The sequence below is a fragment of the Microtus oregoni genome, unplaced genomic scaffold (genome assembly GCF_018167655.1).
Source record: "Microtus oregoni isolate MIOR12 unplaced genomic scaffold, Mior012 000031F_ref0000149, whole genome shotgun sequence".
NCBI lineage: Eukaryota > Metazoa > Chordata > Mammalia > Rodentia > Cricetidae > Microtus > Microtus oregoni.
In genome coordinates, this window is record NW_024543090.1 from 27,784,458 (window position 1) to 27,798,216 (window position 13,759).

The 13,759-nt window shown below is 47.0% G+C and overlaps 1 protein-coding gene across 1 annotated transcript in view; it reads left to right on the forward strand.

The window, feature by feature from the left end:
- Window positions 1-4,795: 4,795 nt before the first annotated feature.
- The window catches only part of Slc27a2 (solute carrier family 27 member 2), a 32,415-nt gene continuing 23,451 nt past the window's right edge, over window positions 4,796-13,759 (forward strand). The window contains exons 1-2 of the mRNA XM_041679245.1: window positions 4,796-5,425; window positions 13,520-13,729. Of these exons, the coding sequence (XP_041535179.1) occupies window positions 4,948-5,425; window positions 13,520-13,729 (688 nt within the window). The 5' untranslated portion in view covers window positions 4,796-4,947. The remainder of the gene's footprint in view (window positions 5,426-13,519; window positions 13,730-13,759) is intronic.

Genomic DNA, 13,759 nt, shown 5'->3' on the forward strand with positions numbered 1-13,759 from the left:
AGGTTCACTACAGCGGTAACACTGGGGACTTTTCATAGTTGAGGTCACCATACCAGTGCAATCTTGAGTTATATTAAAGCCCAAAATTAGGCTCAATATCCATTTCAGTATAAAATTTATACTTTAGAATGGACAGCGTTGTATAGAAAATAAATTCTTTCTAGAAATGTTTGTACGTGTAAGACAAACCTTATTTGTTTTTTCTACCTTCAAAATTATTTTTTTTCATTTGTATTTGAAATGGCAGTTCACTGCTACCCAACAGGCCTTGAGCTCAGCTGTGCCTCAGCCTTCTGAGCAGCTATAGTAGGGACTGTCCAAACCTATCACTGTGCTTGGCTTCTATCGTTTATATGTTGCTATAATACATAATTGACTCTGATAAAAATAACCATTTTAAGTGTACAGCACAGATATATTTTTCTTTTAGTGCTAAAATGCCTTTTACTAAATAATGATATATACTGTTGGGGTGGGAGTGGGGGACCTAAATGGAAAAAATATAAAGCTGCTTATCTTATTTTTAAGGTCAAAGGTTTATTTTAAAATGTTGCTGGACTGAGAAATCTAGAAATCTAAGCACTACCTAAGGCAGATTGGGATTTAGAGAGGTAAAGAGGGGCTGCAGAAGAATTCTCATGGGGTTTCCTTGGCTGTAATTGGACTTGCTGCAGTGGTGTTTCTGAAAGAAGCCACTGGAATTAAGTGCGGGTTCATTGTTAGATGTTCATTGCTAGTTATATTTTATTTATCATGCAATCTCAACAAGTATATGTTAATTAAGTTAATAAATGCCTGAGTCATATTCAGAAGAGTAAAACCAAATTTGAACTTCATGTTATAGATTGTAATGTCTCAATGGTGCCATGAATAGACCTTCAACATACTAAGACACTGATAACACTTTGAGGGAGCCAAGTAGGAGCCACTGCCTAAGCAGCTCCAGCCCCGGGATATTCTAGAATGCTGTATAAAACGGATTGCCTCTAAATATGTGTGTGAAGAGGGTGGAGAAAAGTGAGGTGCTGTGGGGTGATGCTCTTGAACACTGTAAAGATCTGTCACTCATATTGGCTTAATAAAACGGTCATTGGCCAGTAGCCAGGCAGGAAGTATAGGTAGGGCAACTAGATGAGGAGAATTCTGGGAAGAGGAGAGGCAGAGATGCAGTCATCAGCCAGACACAGAGGAAGCATGATGGGAATCCCTTACTGAGAATAGGTACAAAGCCACGTGGCTAAATATAGACAAGAATTATGGATTAATTTAAGTTGTAAGAGGTAGTTAGTAATAAGCCTGAACAATAGACCAAACAGTTTATGGTTAATATAAGCCTCTGTGTGCTTATTTGGGACTGAATGGCAGTGGGACTGGGCAGGACAGAAACTTCCTTCTACAGTGAGAAGCCTCTAACATCACTGAGTAGCAGAGCTGCCAAAGGAGAGACCCTTTCCCACAAGTCCACGGGTGTTTGTGCCTCCTCCACCCTCACATCTTAGTGAATTCAACCCCAAAGGTGGTTATTGGGGTAGAGTCTTGCCTTGTGTGGTTGGTGTCCTGATAGAATAGGTGCAAATCAGCCCCTTTGGCCCTTCTCCCATGAAGACATAGATTCAAGCGATATCTAGGAAAACGTTGCCTGTCACCAGACACCAAACATGGACTTTGCAGTTTTCCAAGAATATGAGAAATTATTTTCTGTTTTGAAGAAGCTACTAAGTTCATGGTGTTTTGTTATAATGATACAAATAAATAGAAAAACCATTAACTGGGTGATAGGGCAAAGGTGGATTCCAGGTTCAAAGTTAAACTCACTGGGCTGAAGTTCCCCAAGCCACGTGTTGGTTAACTTTCTTCTCTATTTGCCTTTGGAAAAAAAAATTCCTTGTCTCCCCCCCCCCACAGACTTTAAGGTTTATTTTAATTATGTGTGTATGTCTGTATGTGTGCTTGTACCCGGGTCTGTGTCTTTGTGTGTGAGTCAGGTGCCCTGAGAAGCCAGAGGCTTCAGATCCCTATGGCAACCGACTTACAGGCAGCTGTGAGCTTACTGACTTAAGTGCTGGGAATCAAACTCAGGTTCTCACAAGCTTTTAACCCCTAAGCCATATCACCAGCTCTGTGTCCTCTTTTCATGGTACTCCCAAGTTTCCCACAAAAGTTCTGATCAGCAGTTCTCAACCTGTGGGCTGTAACCCCTTCAGAAGTAGCCTATCAAAGGTTCACATTAAATAGTAGCAAAATTACAGGTATGAAGCAGCAACAAAAGTGATTTTGTGGTTGGGGTCACCACAGCATGAGGTTGAAGGGTCGTGGCATTAGGAAGGTTGAGAACCGCTGCTCTAGATAGACTTGACTGATATACACCCAGCTCCGTGGGTGAGCCTTGGTTAGGGTGAACCAGCCAATAATTCTCTCCTCCAGTTCCCACAGAGGACTAGTTCAGGAATATAAGCTGGTCACAAAATTTTTAAATGCAGGCTTCTAAGAAAAAAAAATATATATTATTGTATTTCTCTGACACTGATCCAGGAAGCACATACCTCACCTGTTCAGGCAACCATCCTGGAAGCAGGAGAGGCAGCCTGGATACAAACAGAGGCAGTAAACAGAAAAAAGCAGAGAAATGGAAAATAAGTTCAGCCTATATAATTGCTGGATTTACCAGTTTCTGCCTAATTCCTGTTTCTAATTAAGCCACTTGGGCCTTGTTTGCTTTCACTCACCCCTGAAAGATCGTCCAAGTGCACGGTTAATGTGAGGGGAAAGGGAGGGGGAGGGAAAGGGCACCTGTGGTAATCTAGCTTTCTGGGTGAAGAGCCCAAGGAAGAGTAGTGTGGTCAGAAGGCTACGCTGAAACAGGATGGAAGGGCTGGCAAGATGGCGCAAACCGGTTAGCATGCTTGCTGTGAAATCTTGGTGACCTGAGCTGGAGTCTCCGAACCTACACAGAGGCGGAAGGAGAAAAACCTACTCCGCAAAAGTAGTCCTGTGGCCACCACATGCATGCCAACACACACACACACACACACACACACACATCACGCACGCATGCACACACGCATACGGGCCATAAGTAACTTTTTTTAAAGCGATGGAATGGAAAAGAAGAGCGGACCCTGAGCTTCACAGGAGGGAAAAAAAAGTGCACAGCAGAATGGCTTCACCACAGGCTTTCTCCTCAGGCCTAATGAAGGCCCTCAACTCCCCGGGGAACTGGTGTAGCCATACAGGGCATGATGGCTAGACCAGCAGCGGGGAGACAGTCAGGACCCCGGCAAGGGCTGGTTGAGGTGGTTCCCAGAACTTAAAAGAAGTCAGAAGCCTATGAAATACATTTTTTCAGTAGTAGAAATAAAAAGAAGATATGAATGGAAACCTAGAGACTAAGAGGACAAAAAGACACAGTGGCTCACAATGCTGAGAGAGGCGCTAGTGACCTGGAACCTAACAGGTTCCTCTTTCAAATCTCATGCATGACTATGTATCTTTTCAATATAATATTTTTATTAATTCTTTGATAATTTCATATACACATACAATGTATTTTAATCGTATTCACCCCTCCCAGATCCAATCCTCACCCACCCCCCAAACCTTGACGCCCTCTTCCTTTTTCAATATTCCCCGGTCCAATTTGTACTCTCTCTCTCTCTCTCTCTCTCTCTCTCTCTCTCTCTCTCTCTCTGTGTGTGTGTGTGTGTGTGTGTGTGTGTGTGTGTGTGTGTGTGGATTAGGGAGGGGTAGCAGCAGGTCGACCTACCAGGGAGCATACCGCCAAGGAAAACTACCTCTCCCTCCTCTACTAGCCTCAATTGTCAACAGCTCCTCAGCTAAGATGGGGGCTGGCAAGTCCCTTCCAGAGTTTGTGCGGAAAACCACGGCCAACCTGAGTTCATGACCAAGAACCACCACCTCTCTAAACTCCCTTTCTCGACGATGAGTGAGCATGAAAAGTACCATCTGAGAATGACCCTGAAGTTCCAAAACTGTGGCTGTCTTGCAACATCAGCAAGATGAATGAGCACAAGACAGGAGAGCATGACCGCCAAGCAAGTCTTATACTAGGTTCTGGCCCTACTCTCGGTAACAAGCATGCAAGGCTTTGTACTTGTACCAGGAGGCATTAACACAAAGATCACACTTCTTAAAGAAATGACTTGTGAGACATGCCATTATTTACTTAGTTTGCTCCGTGTGCTTTCTTGGTAACTGTGAATGCTGGAAAGGGGGTTACTTCTCACTGCGTGGCTACGCTCAGGCTACGCTCGCAATGCCTAGAGGCAGATGCGGCAGCGGTGGCAAGGGCTGGAAACCAGCTGGATGAGACCTTCTCTGATGCTTTTGTTCAACCTTGAAACCTTCGCCACAGGAGACCGCCCAGGCAGAGAAGCTAATGTGAGAAACAAAGAGAGATCTGGCGGAAAGCCTTTGGGACTAAGGAGGGGAGGTGGAACTCTGGGCTGGCGGTGGCACCTGGTGCCCGCTGTTAATAATAAGGTCGCGGTGCGTTCATAAGGTACTTGATTAAACAAAGGCGCTCTGTGATAAGAATGACTAGCAACAGCTCCACGTCTGAGTCGTCACCCTCGATCTTTTCAACGTGGGCTGTTTGCGCCTAGTAACGTTCTCTGAGAATTGGATCTCATCTGACTCTGGACGCTGAACCCAAGTGCTACGGAGACCTGGGCCACCCAGGCTGACAGGGGCGGACCTCCTGAGCGCACGAGGCGCCCCACGAGGAGGCGGGACCCACGGCCGTCCCGCCCGCACCGCCACGCACGCCTCTGGCACCTGCAGCCCAGCGGCCACCCGCAGTCGCAGCGCGTCCCACGGCCCAGCCCGGTCGCCAGCTATTACTCCGCTCCTCGCTCTCCCGCCGCCGCGCTGCACGCCCCGAGCGCTCCCTCGGCCCCGCTGGGGACCGGGGACCCCGCAGCCTCCGCCATGCTGCCGGTATTCTACACCGTCCTGGCGGGGCTGCTGCTGCTGCCTCTGCTGCTCACCTGCTGCTGCCCCTACCTCATCCAGGACTTGCGGTACTTCCTGCGGGTGGCCAACATGGCCCGGCAGGTGCGCAGCTACCGGAGGCGGCGGCCCGTGCGCACCCTCCTCCGGGTCTTCCTGGAGCGAGTTCACCAGACCCCGCACAAGCCCTTCGTGCTGTTCCGCGACGAGACGCTCACCTACGCCCAGGTGGACCGGCGCAGCAACCAAGTGGCACGGGCGCTGCACGACCAGCTTGGCCTGCGACAGGGGGAGTGCGTGGCCCTCTTCATGAGCAATGAGCCGGCCTACGTGTGGATCTGGCTGGGACTGCTCAAACTGGGCTGTCCCATGGCGTGCCTCAACTACAACATCCGTTCCAAGTCTCTGCTGCACTGCTTCCAGTGCTGCGGGGCGAAGGTGCTGCTGGCCTCCCCAGGTAAGCTGCAGACCACCGGCCCTAACCCTAGGGGGGACTCGGCGGCGCCTTGGGTGCGGGGCTGTAGTGTGGTGGGAGACTTTGCAAAAGGTCAATTCGAGATGAACGACGCTCATTAATAATCTTTAGAATCATCAGAGGTGAAGCGGCCTATGTATTAAGGCATTGTGCTAAGCACTTCAGTCCTCTGCGTGGGGTCCAGTTTACTTAAAATACCTAGCATAGTGTTGAGTGCGATGCCACTCCTTATGCTGTGTTGTTTAGAGACAAGAAGAAATGTGTGTTCATGTTCCTCACGAGGCAGTTCCCCCAATCCCAATATTTTCCCAGGGGGCCCACTGTATTTGTGCAATGTTGCTTTCAATCCTCACAACACATAGAGGTTATTATGGTACATAGAGATGAGACCAGTGCAGCCCAAAGATTCAGATTCACGCCCACAGTGTCAGGAGACTTGGGGTAAACCAGTAATAAGTACTTCAAACATTTTCCATTAAGATTCAGAGGGTCTTGGGTGAGAAGTGCTGGGGTCCCGCCTCCAGTCCTTGGTAGACTTTCCGTCATGAGAAAAGCCATTTCCCATCTCCATCCTTACATTTCCTCTCTGCCATGAAGCTGTCTTCAGGACTATTTCGAGATCTTAAGCGCTGTTAGCCTGCCCAACTCCTCACTACAATGAAGTGTATATACCTGATGCCCAGCTAGAAGACTGGCGTTCTGCAGCTGCACTCTTGTGAGCCCCGTTGCATCTATAAAATGGGACCCCTTCATTTGTGCGGCTGCTTTGGACCTAAATGAAATGCCCAAGTGATACCCAGGCCAGAAAGGACCAGAACCTGCTCTCTCCCCCAGAGCTGTTGTGTTACAGCTCCCAACAGTTAGTCTGTGAACGCCACCCTTGTGTCTCCGCGCTAGTGCCCGCCGTTGCTTCTCTCAGGGAGGAGATGCCTAACCAGGAGTAGGCTAAAAGGACATTAGTGACAATACAGATGGAGGGATCTAGAAGTTCCAGCTCTCTGGGATGCCAATGTGTGCCAAACAGTACAATAGGTGGTTTTAATACTCTGGTAAATTCAAAATCATGCCTCCATTGTATGGCTAAGGAAGCAGGCAAAATTTCTAGCCTAGGTCCACCTTCAAAGCCCACAGTCTATATCGTGTCATCTGCCGTCCGGATGCATGAGTTAGAGCTTCAAAGAGCTAAGAATCTATCCGCTCTGCCCTTCCTGTCACAGCTCAGGAAACTGAGGCAAGCCAAGCAGTTTTCCTAGTGCCCCCAAAACTGAAATGTCTGTTTACTTCTAAGAAACTGAAAGTTCATAAGCCTGTCACATGTGACATAAAGTATGTAATACAAAAAGCAGAAGCGTCATACAAAAATGTCAAAGGCAGAAAGGTGATGTTAAAGGTACCAAATTATGGGAGGGGTCTGAACTTTTTTTCTTTTCTTTTTTTTTGGGGGGGGGTTTCAAGACAGGGTTTTTCTGTAGCTAGCTCTGTAGGCGAGGCTGGCCTCGAACTCACAGAGATCCTCCTGCCTCTGCCTCCCGAGTGCTGGGATTAAAGGTGTGAGCCACCACCACCTGGCCTTAACCTTTTAAAATATGCCCCAACAATCTCTAAAGACTTCACTGCTCTGTAACTGGGAGGCTCAGGCAAGCCTGTTGTGTTGCCAACTTTCTTAGAAAGAAGGAATTCATAACCTGTGCTTACTGCACCCCATCCCACCCCCCCCCCCAAGCACTTCAGTATCTGCTGCACAGACTCTGCTGCCCCATTCAGGGGACTTCATAGAGCTTAGAGTTTAACTGACAAAGAGACTGACGTTTATATGACTAATTGAGCTTGGTTTTACAATAAAGTCAGAAACACAACAGGGATAGGTTGACTATCCCTGATCTGAAATACTCTGAACCAGAAGTGTTCCAGATTTCACCTTTTCCATATTTTGGAATATTTGCATCTATATCATGGGCCACCTTAAGAATGGAGTCCAGGTCCAAAGAGTTTACTGCTGTTTCCTGGACACCATAATGCCTCAGCATGAAGGTAATGTTATACAATATGCTTAATAATGCCTTGCAGGAAATAAAGCTACATGCTGAGGTGTTGTGGGATTATGGTCACACGCGAGAAAACTGAGATTCAGAGCACTTCAGTTTTCAAATTAGGGATGCTGGGCCACTACTTCCTGCCTCTTGCAGACAGTAGTAACTTGCTACAGGTCACCATGTTTACATAGAGAATATACTGAAAGTCCTATGTTCAAAGAAGTCTTGCGCCTAACTTGCCAGCAGACCTCAGATCCTCAATAACATTGAGATGAGACACAGCTTAAGACCCAAATGTCCTACTTTTTCCTTATCTGAGATTTCTTTCTATGTGACACGGAGTTGCGCTCTGACCTAAAATAGTTCCCGGGTGAGCAAAAAGCAGAGTCCAAAGTTGCATGTTTGGTAGCTGGGCCGTGTGGAAATACGTAAACTAACCTTTGAGAGAGGCCAGTACTTGAAAAACATTTTTTTTCCACCAAATCACAGAGATAGATACCTTTGTACATCATACACTCTGGCCTGGAACAATTTCTCCAGAGAGAGGCCCAAAGTCCAAAGTCATATACTGAGTAGATGTGCCCAAGTGGAAAAAGTTGATTGAGCTGTCTCTTAGAATTGCTTGGGGAGGATAAGACCTTAGAGAAACTGTAATCCTTTTGAGAGAACTATGGAGTGCATCTGAGGAGGGATGACGACAGAGCCAGGCAAGCGCAGTGGAAAGGGCATTCTGGGAAAGAGGAGGACCAGAGGCAGTTTTGTTTTGTTTTTTTTAATTTATTTATTTATTAAAGATTTCTGTCTCTTCCCCGCCACCGCCTCCCATTTCCCTCCCCCTCCCCCAATCAAGTCCCCCTCCCTCGTCAGCCCAAAGAGCAATCAGGGTTCCCTGCCCTGTGGGAAGTCCAAAGACCACCCACCTCCATCCAGGTCTAGTAAGGTGAGCATCTAAACTGCCTAGGCTCCCACAAAGCCAGTACGTGCAGTAGGATCAAAAACCCATTGCCGTTGTTCTTGAGTTCTCGGTAGTCCTCATTGTCCACTATGTTCAGCGAGTCCAGCTGGCCTGGATCTGAAAAAGCCAGAGGCAGTTTTGATCTGGTCCATAACGCAAGATGCTTCACTCAGTAGTTCTCCTGTGAAAGAACAAAAGCGAGATAGACTTTATTAATGATCAATTTCGACTGACTATTGAAAAATTTTTAATGTAGAGAAAATAGACTCGGAGAACCCAGACACAGTCAGTGCCCGTGGCCTCCCTTGTGTGGGAATAGGTCATTTTCTAATCTGCACTCGAGCCCGGAGCCCGTGCAGTATCTTAAATTGCTTCAGCGCACTTTGTCTCAAGGATGAGATCTGCTTGTGCGTCTTTAAAGCCCGAGCAAGACGGAGCAGACAGTAGGCATTCCGGGTCCTTGTTGACTTGAAGAGCGGCGCCATGCTGTGAGCTAGAACAGGTTTTCTTGAGAATCACTGAGTTGAGTGTGAACGTGTGAAAAGTGGCGCTGCACAATCAGAACCACCCTGATGTGAGAAAAGCTCTTTCAACTCAATCACCCCAGGCGCAGCCTCACGGACTTCCCTCCCCAAGGTTCCGCTAACAACCCAGTCTACCCCGTCCCTCTGCCAGTAATCGAGGGGCCCTCTCTGAGTTTCAGGGCAAAGAGGGAACGGGTGATGAGCCCAGAATGGACTGGGCCCACACCGGCATCTGCGCATGGGATTATGGAGGCCCCTGTACAATGATCTAAACTCAGACACCCAGTGAGCACCATCTTCAGAAAATGAGACTCTTAGCTCAGTAGCGCAGGGTCTGAATGACGAACTAACTTGAAGATGTTCTCAAACAGATTTTTTTCTCTCAGAGTTAAAGTTTGGGGGGAGAGGTTGTGTAGCTTCATTCCACAACGAACTCGTGCATTTCCAGCTTATCCAGGATTGCAGTTTATTTCCTTGAGAAGCAAGAGGAGGGAAACCATGTTAAAACAGAGCGATCCCTAAATCGGCCGTTCGTGTTATTACATCTGAAGAGGAAGGGTTGATATCTTTCTGGATAATGAAATATGAGCAGCCAGTGTTCGAAAGACCTGCTCAGACGTCTGATAAATAAGAAAGCAGATGCTTGATAGATAAGTGATATGGTTGCTTATGTCCATACAAATTACATAATGCCTGATGTGACCTGGTGATCTCACAACAGGAAGTACCCTTGACGTGGGGCATGACGAAGAACAATAGCTTTAATTGAGGGAATGAAGAATGAGCTCAAGCAAATTCTTACACAAATGTGAGATGGAGTGTGGTCTTCTGCTTTCTTTGCTCCTGTTAGAATTTGTAATGTTAAGGAAACACCTTTTTACCTAGGGTGATTTGCTTTGTGTAGGAAGGAAAGTGGGGGTGTCTCTGCCGGAAGAATTCTAATATGCAGCACGTTGCACAACTGACCATGTGTGATTGCTGCTACTCCAAACCACTGTTAGAGATGCCAGGATCAGGCTTACCCACCGGCGTTTGAAGAGCTATAGCCACAGTGTCTCCAGGGTCAGTATTAGCACCACTTAGAAATGTTGCTGTTGTTTTTTGTTTGTTTGTTTTTTGAATGAAGGAAAGGCATAAGCTGCCCACCCAGCCGCCCCGTATTCATCCGCACACCATGGTCCCGACACTCTTTCAGTGGCTTTGTCTGTAAGCATCTCTGGGATGTGTTACCTAACTGAGTCAACCACCTCTTCCACCAGCCGCGCTAGTGCCACATCAGGCTACCCGAGTGGATATCTGATTCCTATGGTGAAGCTTCAGATTTAGCTGTAGCACACTGACACAGGGTAAGGAAGGTTGATTGAGTGCCTCACCCTCGTTTCTTTCTGCTTTCCAGGAACAGGTGTGTTTAGTCAGATAATTCTCTTCTTTTACTCTTCAAAAGAAGGGGAAGTTGGTGGGAACTGATGTACAACTTAGTTTTTTATTCTTGTTTTGTTATGTTTTGTTTTGGTTTTGGTTTAGGTTTTTTTGTTTTGTTTTTGAGATGGGGTCTTACTATACATCCCTGGCTGACCTCAAACTCAGAGAGATCCACCTGCCACTGCCTCCATATGGTTTTAAAATTTTTCTCTTAAGATGTTGAAATCACTTAATATTCTTCTCTCTCTCTCTCTCTCTCTCTCTCTTCTCTTCTCTTCTCTTCTCTGTCCCTCCACCCCTCCCTGCCTCTGTGTGTTTGTGCTGTGTGGTATTAGCTGTTCACCTCGGTCACTCTGTCACTCTGCCTTGCTCCTTTGGGGCAGTTTAAACTTGGAACTCATTGGCTGGCAGCCAGAGTTCCTGTGAGACTCCTGTCTCCACTCCCAACCCTGTCACAGAAGCTTGAGGGTTAGTAGTGAATGTCTTTTATGTGGGTTCTGGGGTCCCCTCCAGTCTTCACACTAACCCAGCAAGCACCCTTAACCATGTACCCATCTCTCTAGCCCAACACTGGATTTTCCCCCACCCTTGTGTATACTGCTTTCTCTGGGAGTGCATTTCCCTCTACAGTGTAAACCTAGTCCAAAGAGGAGCTGATGGATCTGGTCCACAGCCTTCGGGCTCACCTTCACCTTCCCAAGCTTTCAGTGAAGCTTGAGCTATGCTCTCCGCCAAGATGCACAGTGATGGCCTTTTTACTCATATCAGAAGCCCGCACACCTTAGCGCACACAGAGCAAATCAAGAGGACACCCTCTCCTACAAGGCAAAGGCACTTTGTCAAAACTTAAGCCACAATGGCAAATGCAAAGAAATTGGAATTCCCGGTATCTGGTTTTAATTGTTTTTATTTTGTGTGCCCCTGTCCCTTTGTACAAATGGGGTTGCTGGTGTGGTTCCTGCATCACAGGGTTTGTGAAATCAATGTAATGTATATCTTACAAAAAAATCTAAACAAAAGAGAACTGTAAAACTTGTCTGTCTGAGGATGACAGGGACAGCCAACGCTGAGTTGTGCCACCTGATGCCTCCTTTGGGCCTCAGGTGCACTGTCCTCAGCTGCCAGGAGCTTTCCGCTGAGACCCTCTCCAGGACTTGCTCTAGCTAAAGAGAGTTAATCGCCACATTCCTCCCCCCCACACACACACCCTGTTGAGTGCATACAGTGAGTGAGCCCATCTGACTGGCTGATGGGCAAGCTCGGAGGCAGGGGTCAGCTCCCTTAGTTTGAGACAATCCCAAAGGCCCATTCTAGGCTCAGATAAGGACCTGCTTGGGAAGCCACTCCTGTGACTGTACTGGTTCCACCTCTCCCTCTATCCAGGCTATGTTCCCTGGTCACCCACAGGTACAGCCCCCAAGAGCAACTCCTACACCAGCTTCAGCTTCTCAGTGCAGAGGAACTAAGACTATGACCAAGAGAATTATTTGAGTTAATGTGTCCTACTTGGTTGTCACATCACCTACATAGCTAACAAACAATATTCACACCCTAAAACCTCAAGGTGGCACCTACATAAATCACTGGGTGGGAGCAGTAGCTACCTCTTCTATCAAAGAGAAGGGCCATAGACCATGCAGAGAACCCTTGCATGCAGAAATCATTTCGTTCCATCATATTAAAGGCGTAGCCACTCAAAGTATTCCAGGTTGCCAGTCCTTTTAAGTGAGCAGTTTCAGCTTGTCCCTAATCTTCCACACTGAATTATGATCCCTTAATCTCAAGGATTTCATGGTTGACCACACTTGAATCTTGTCACACTGTGTACTAAACATCCTGGGGCAAGCGTGCTCAGACCTGGGAGGGAGCCAGGGAAGAGAGCAGCCAGTTGTCGAGAAGCACAGGTGGCAGAAAGACTTACCTCTGGGCTGCCTTAAAGGAAGACCTGGATTTTCTGGGTGACTAGGGATGAAAGGCCATTCTACACAGGCCGGATGGTCTGGGCAAAGGATTTGCACTGCAGCACGTTTAACAGGGTTTCACATGGGTCAGAGTGGGTAGAGGAAAAGGGTAGAAGGCAGGCAGTCCGAGATGGCATCGGAAAGGCTGGCAGGGATGGGACGGTGAGGACCCTGAGGATCTCCCAATGAGGAGAGCGGATTCCATGCTAAGGGGTGTGCAGCCCCTGAACAACCATGAATGGGGGCACTGGACAGTGGCCAGGAGTGAGGTAGATGACACTGGAAGCAGAGAGAGATTGACAGTGAGGAAACTGGTCAGGAGGCAATTGCTGGTAACGCCAGTTCTGGGGAATACAAAATCCTCTCTTCTAGCCTCTACAGACAGCCGACATGCATGTGGTACATGTGCGTACATGCAAGCAAAACACCCACGTGCATAAAATAACGGCAAGTAAATCTGTTTTAAATAATATATTTACTTCAGTTATTACAACTCAAGACAGGTTAGGTAAGCTTACTAGAGGTTTCATTTTATGGATTAAGAGCAGAAAATCAAAATAACAGGTATGAAATAAGGATTGCATATTAAGTCAGAGCTTGTTATCTATGAAAAATAAATTTCTTGTGGCACCTGTATACTTGCATGACTGACACAGACTTTACAACAATAACGACCTTTAATGTGTGACATGTTCTGGAAATGCCTATTACTCTGTATTAACGTGTTGGTGATACACACTTACTGTTTGGTTTTTCTCAATGCTCATTTCTGTGACGTCTTCCACCAACCATCTGCTGTGCTTATGAAACCACAGACTCAACCTTTGTTCTATCAGACACTGGGATCGTGTGAGTGTGTGTGTGTGTGTGTGTTCAAACACACCAAATTCCATTCTAAAATTCATTACGATGGAGACATGGTAGTGCACACCTTTAATCTCACTACCAGGGAGCAGAAGCAGGCGGATCTCTGTCTGAGGCCAACCTGGTCTACATAGCAAGTTCCAAGACAGCCATGACTACATAGTAAGACACTGTCTTTAAAAAAAAATCGTAAGTATCACTTGTACCCATACATTGTAACAGAACATAGGTTGATGGAAAGTATTATCAGGTTTAGACACTCAGTACATGCTTCATCACCTAATGTAGTCTGCTTGGAATTTTCCCACCAACTTAAGAGCTACAAGAAGCTGTTGAGGAGGTTCTGCCAACCCTGAAAAAGGATGGCGTGTCCGTCTTGTACGTAAGCAGAACTTCTGACACGAATGGCGTGGACACCTTCCTGGACAAAGTGGATGGAGTGTCGGCAGAACCTACCCCAGAGTCGTGGAGGTCTGAAGTCACGTTCGCCATGCCTGCACTGTTTATCTATACTTCGGGGACCACAGGTAAGTAAGAGAGGATGGCCAAGACACAGG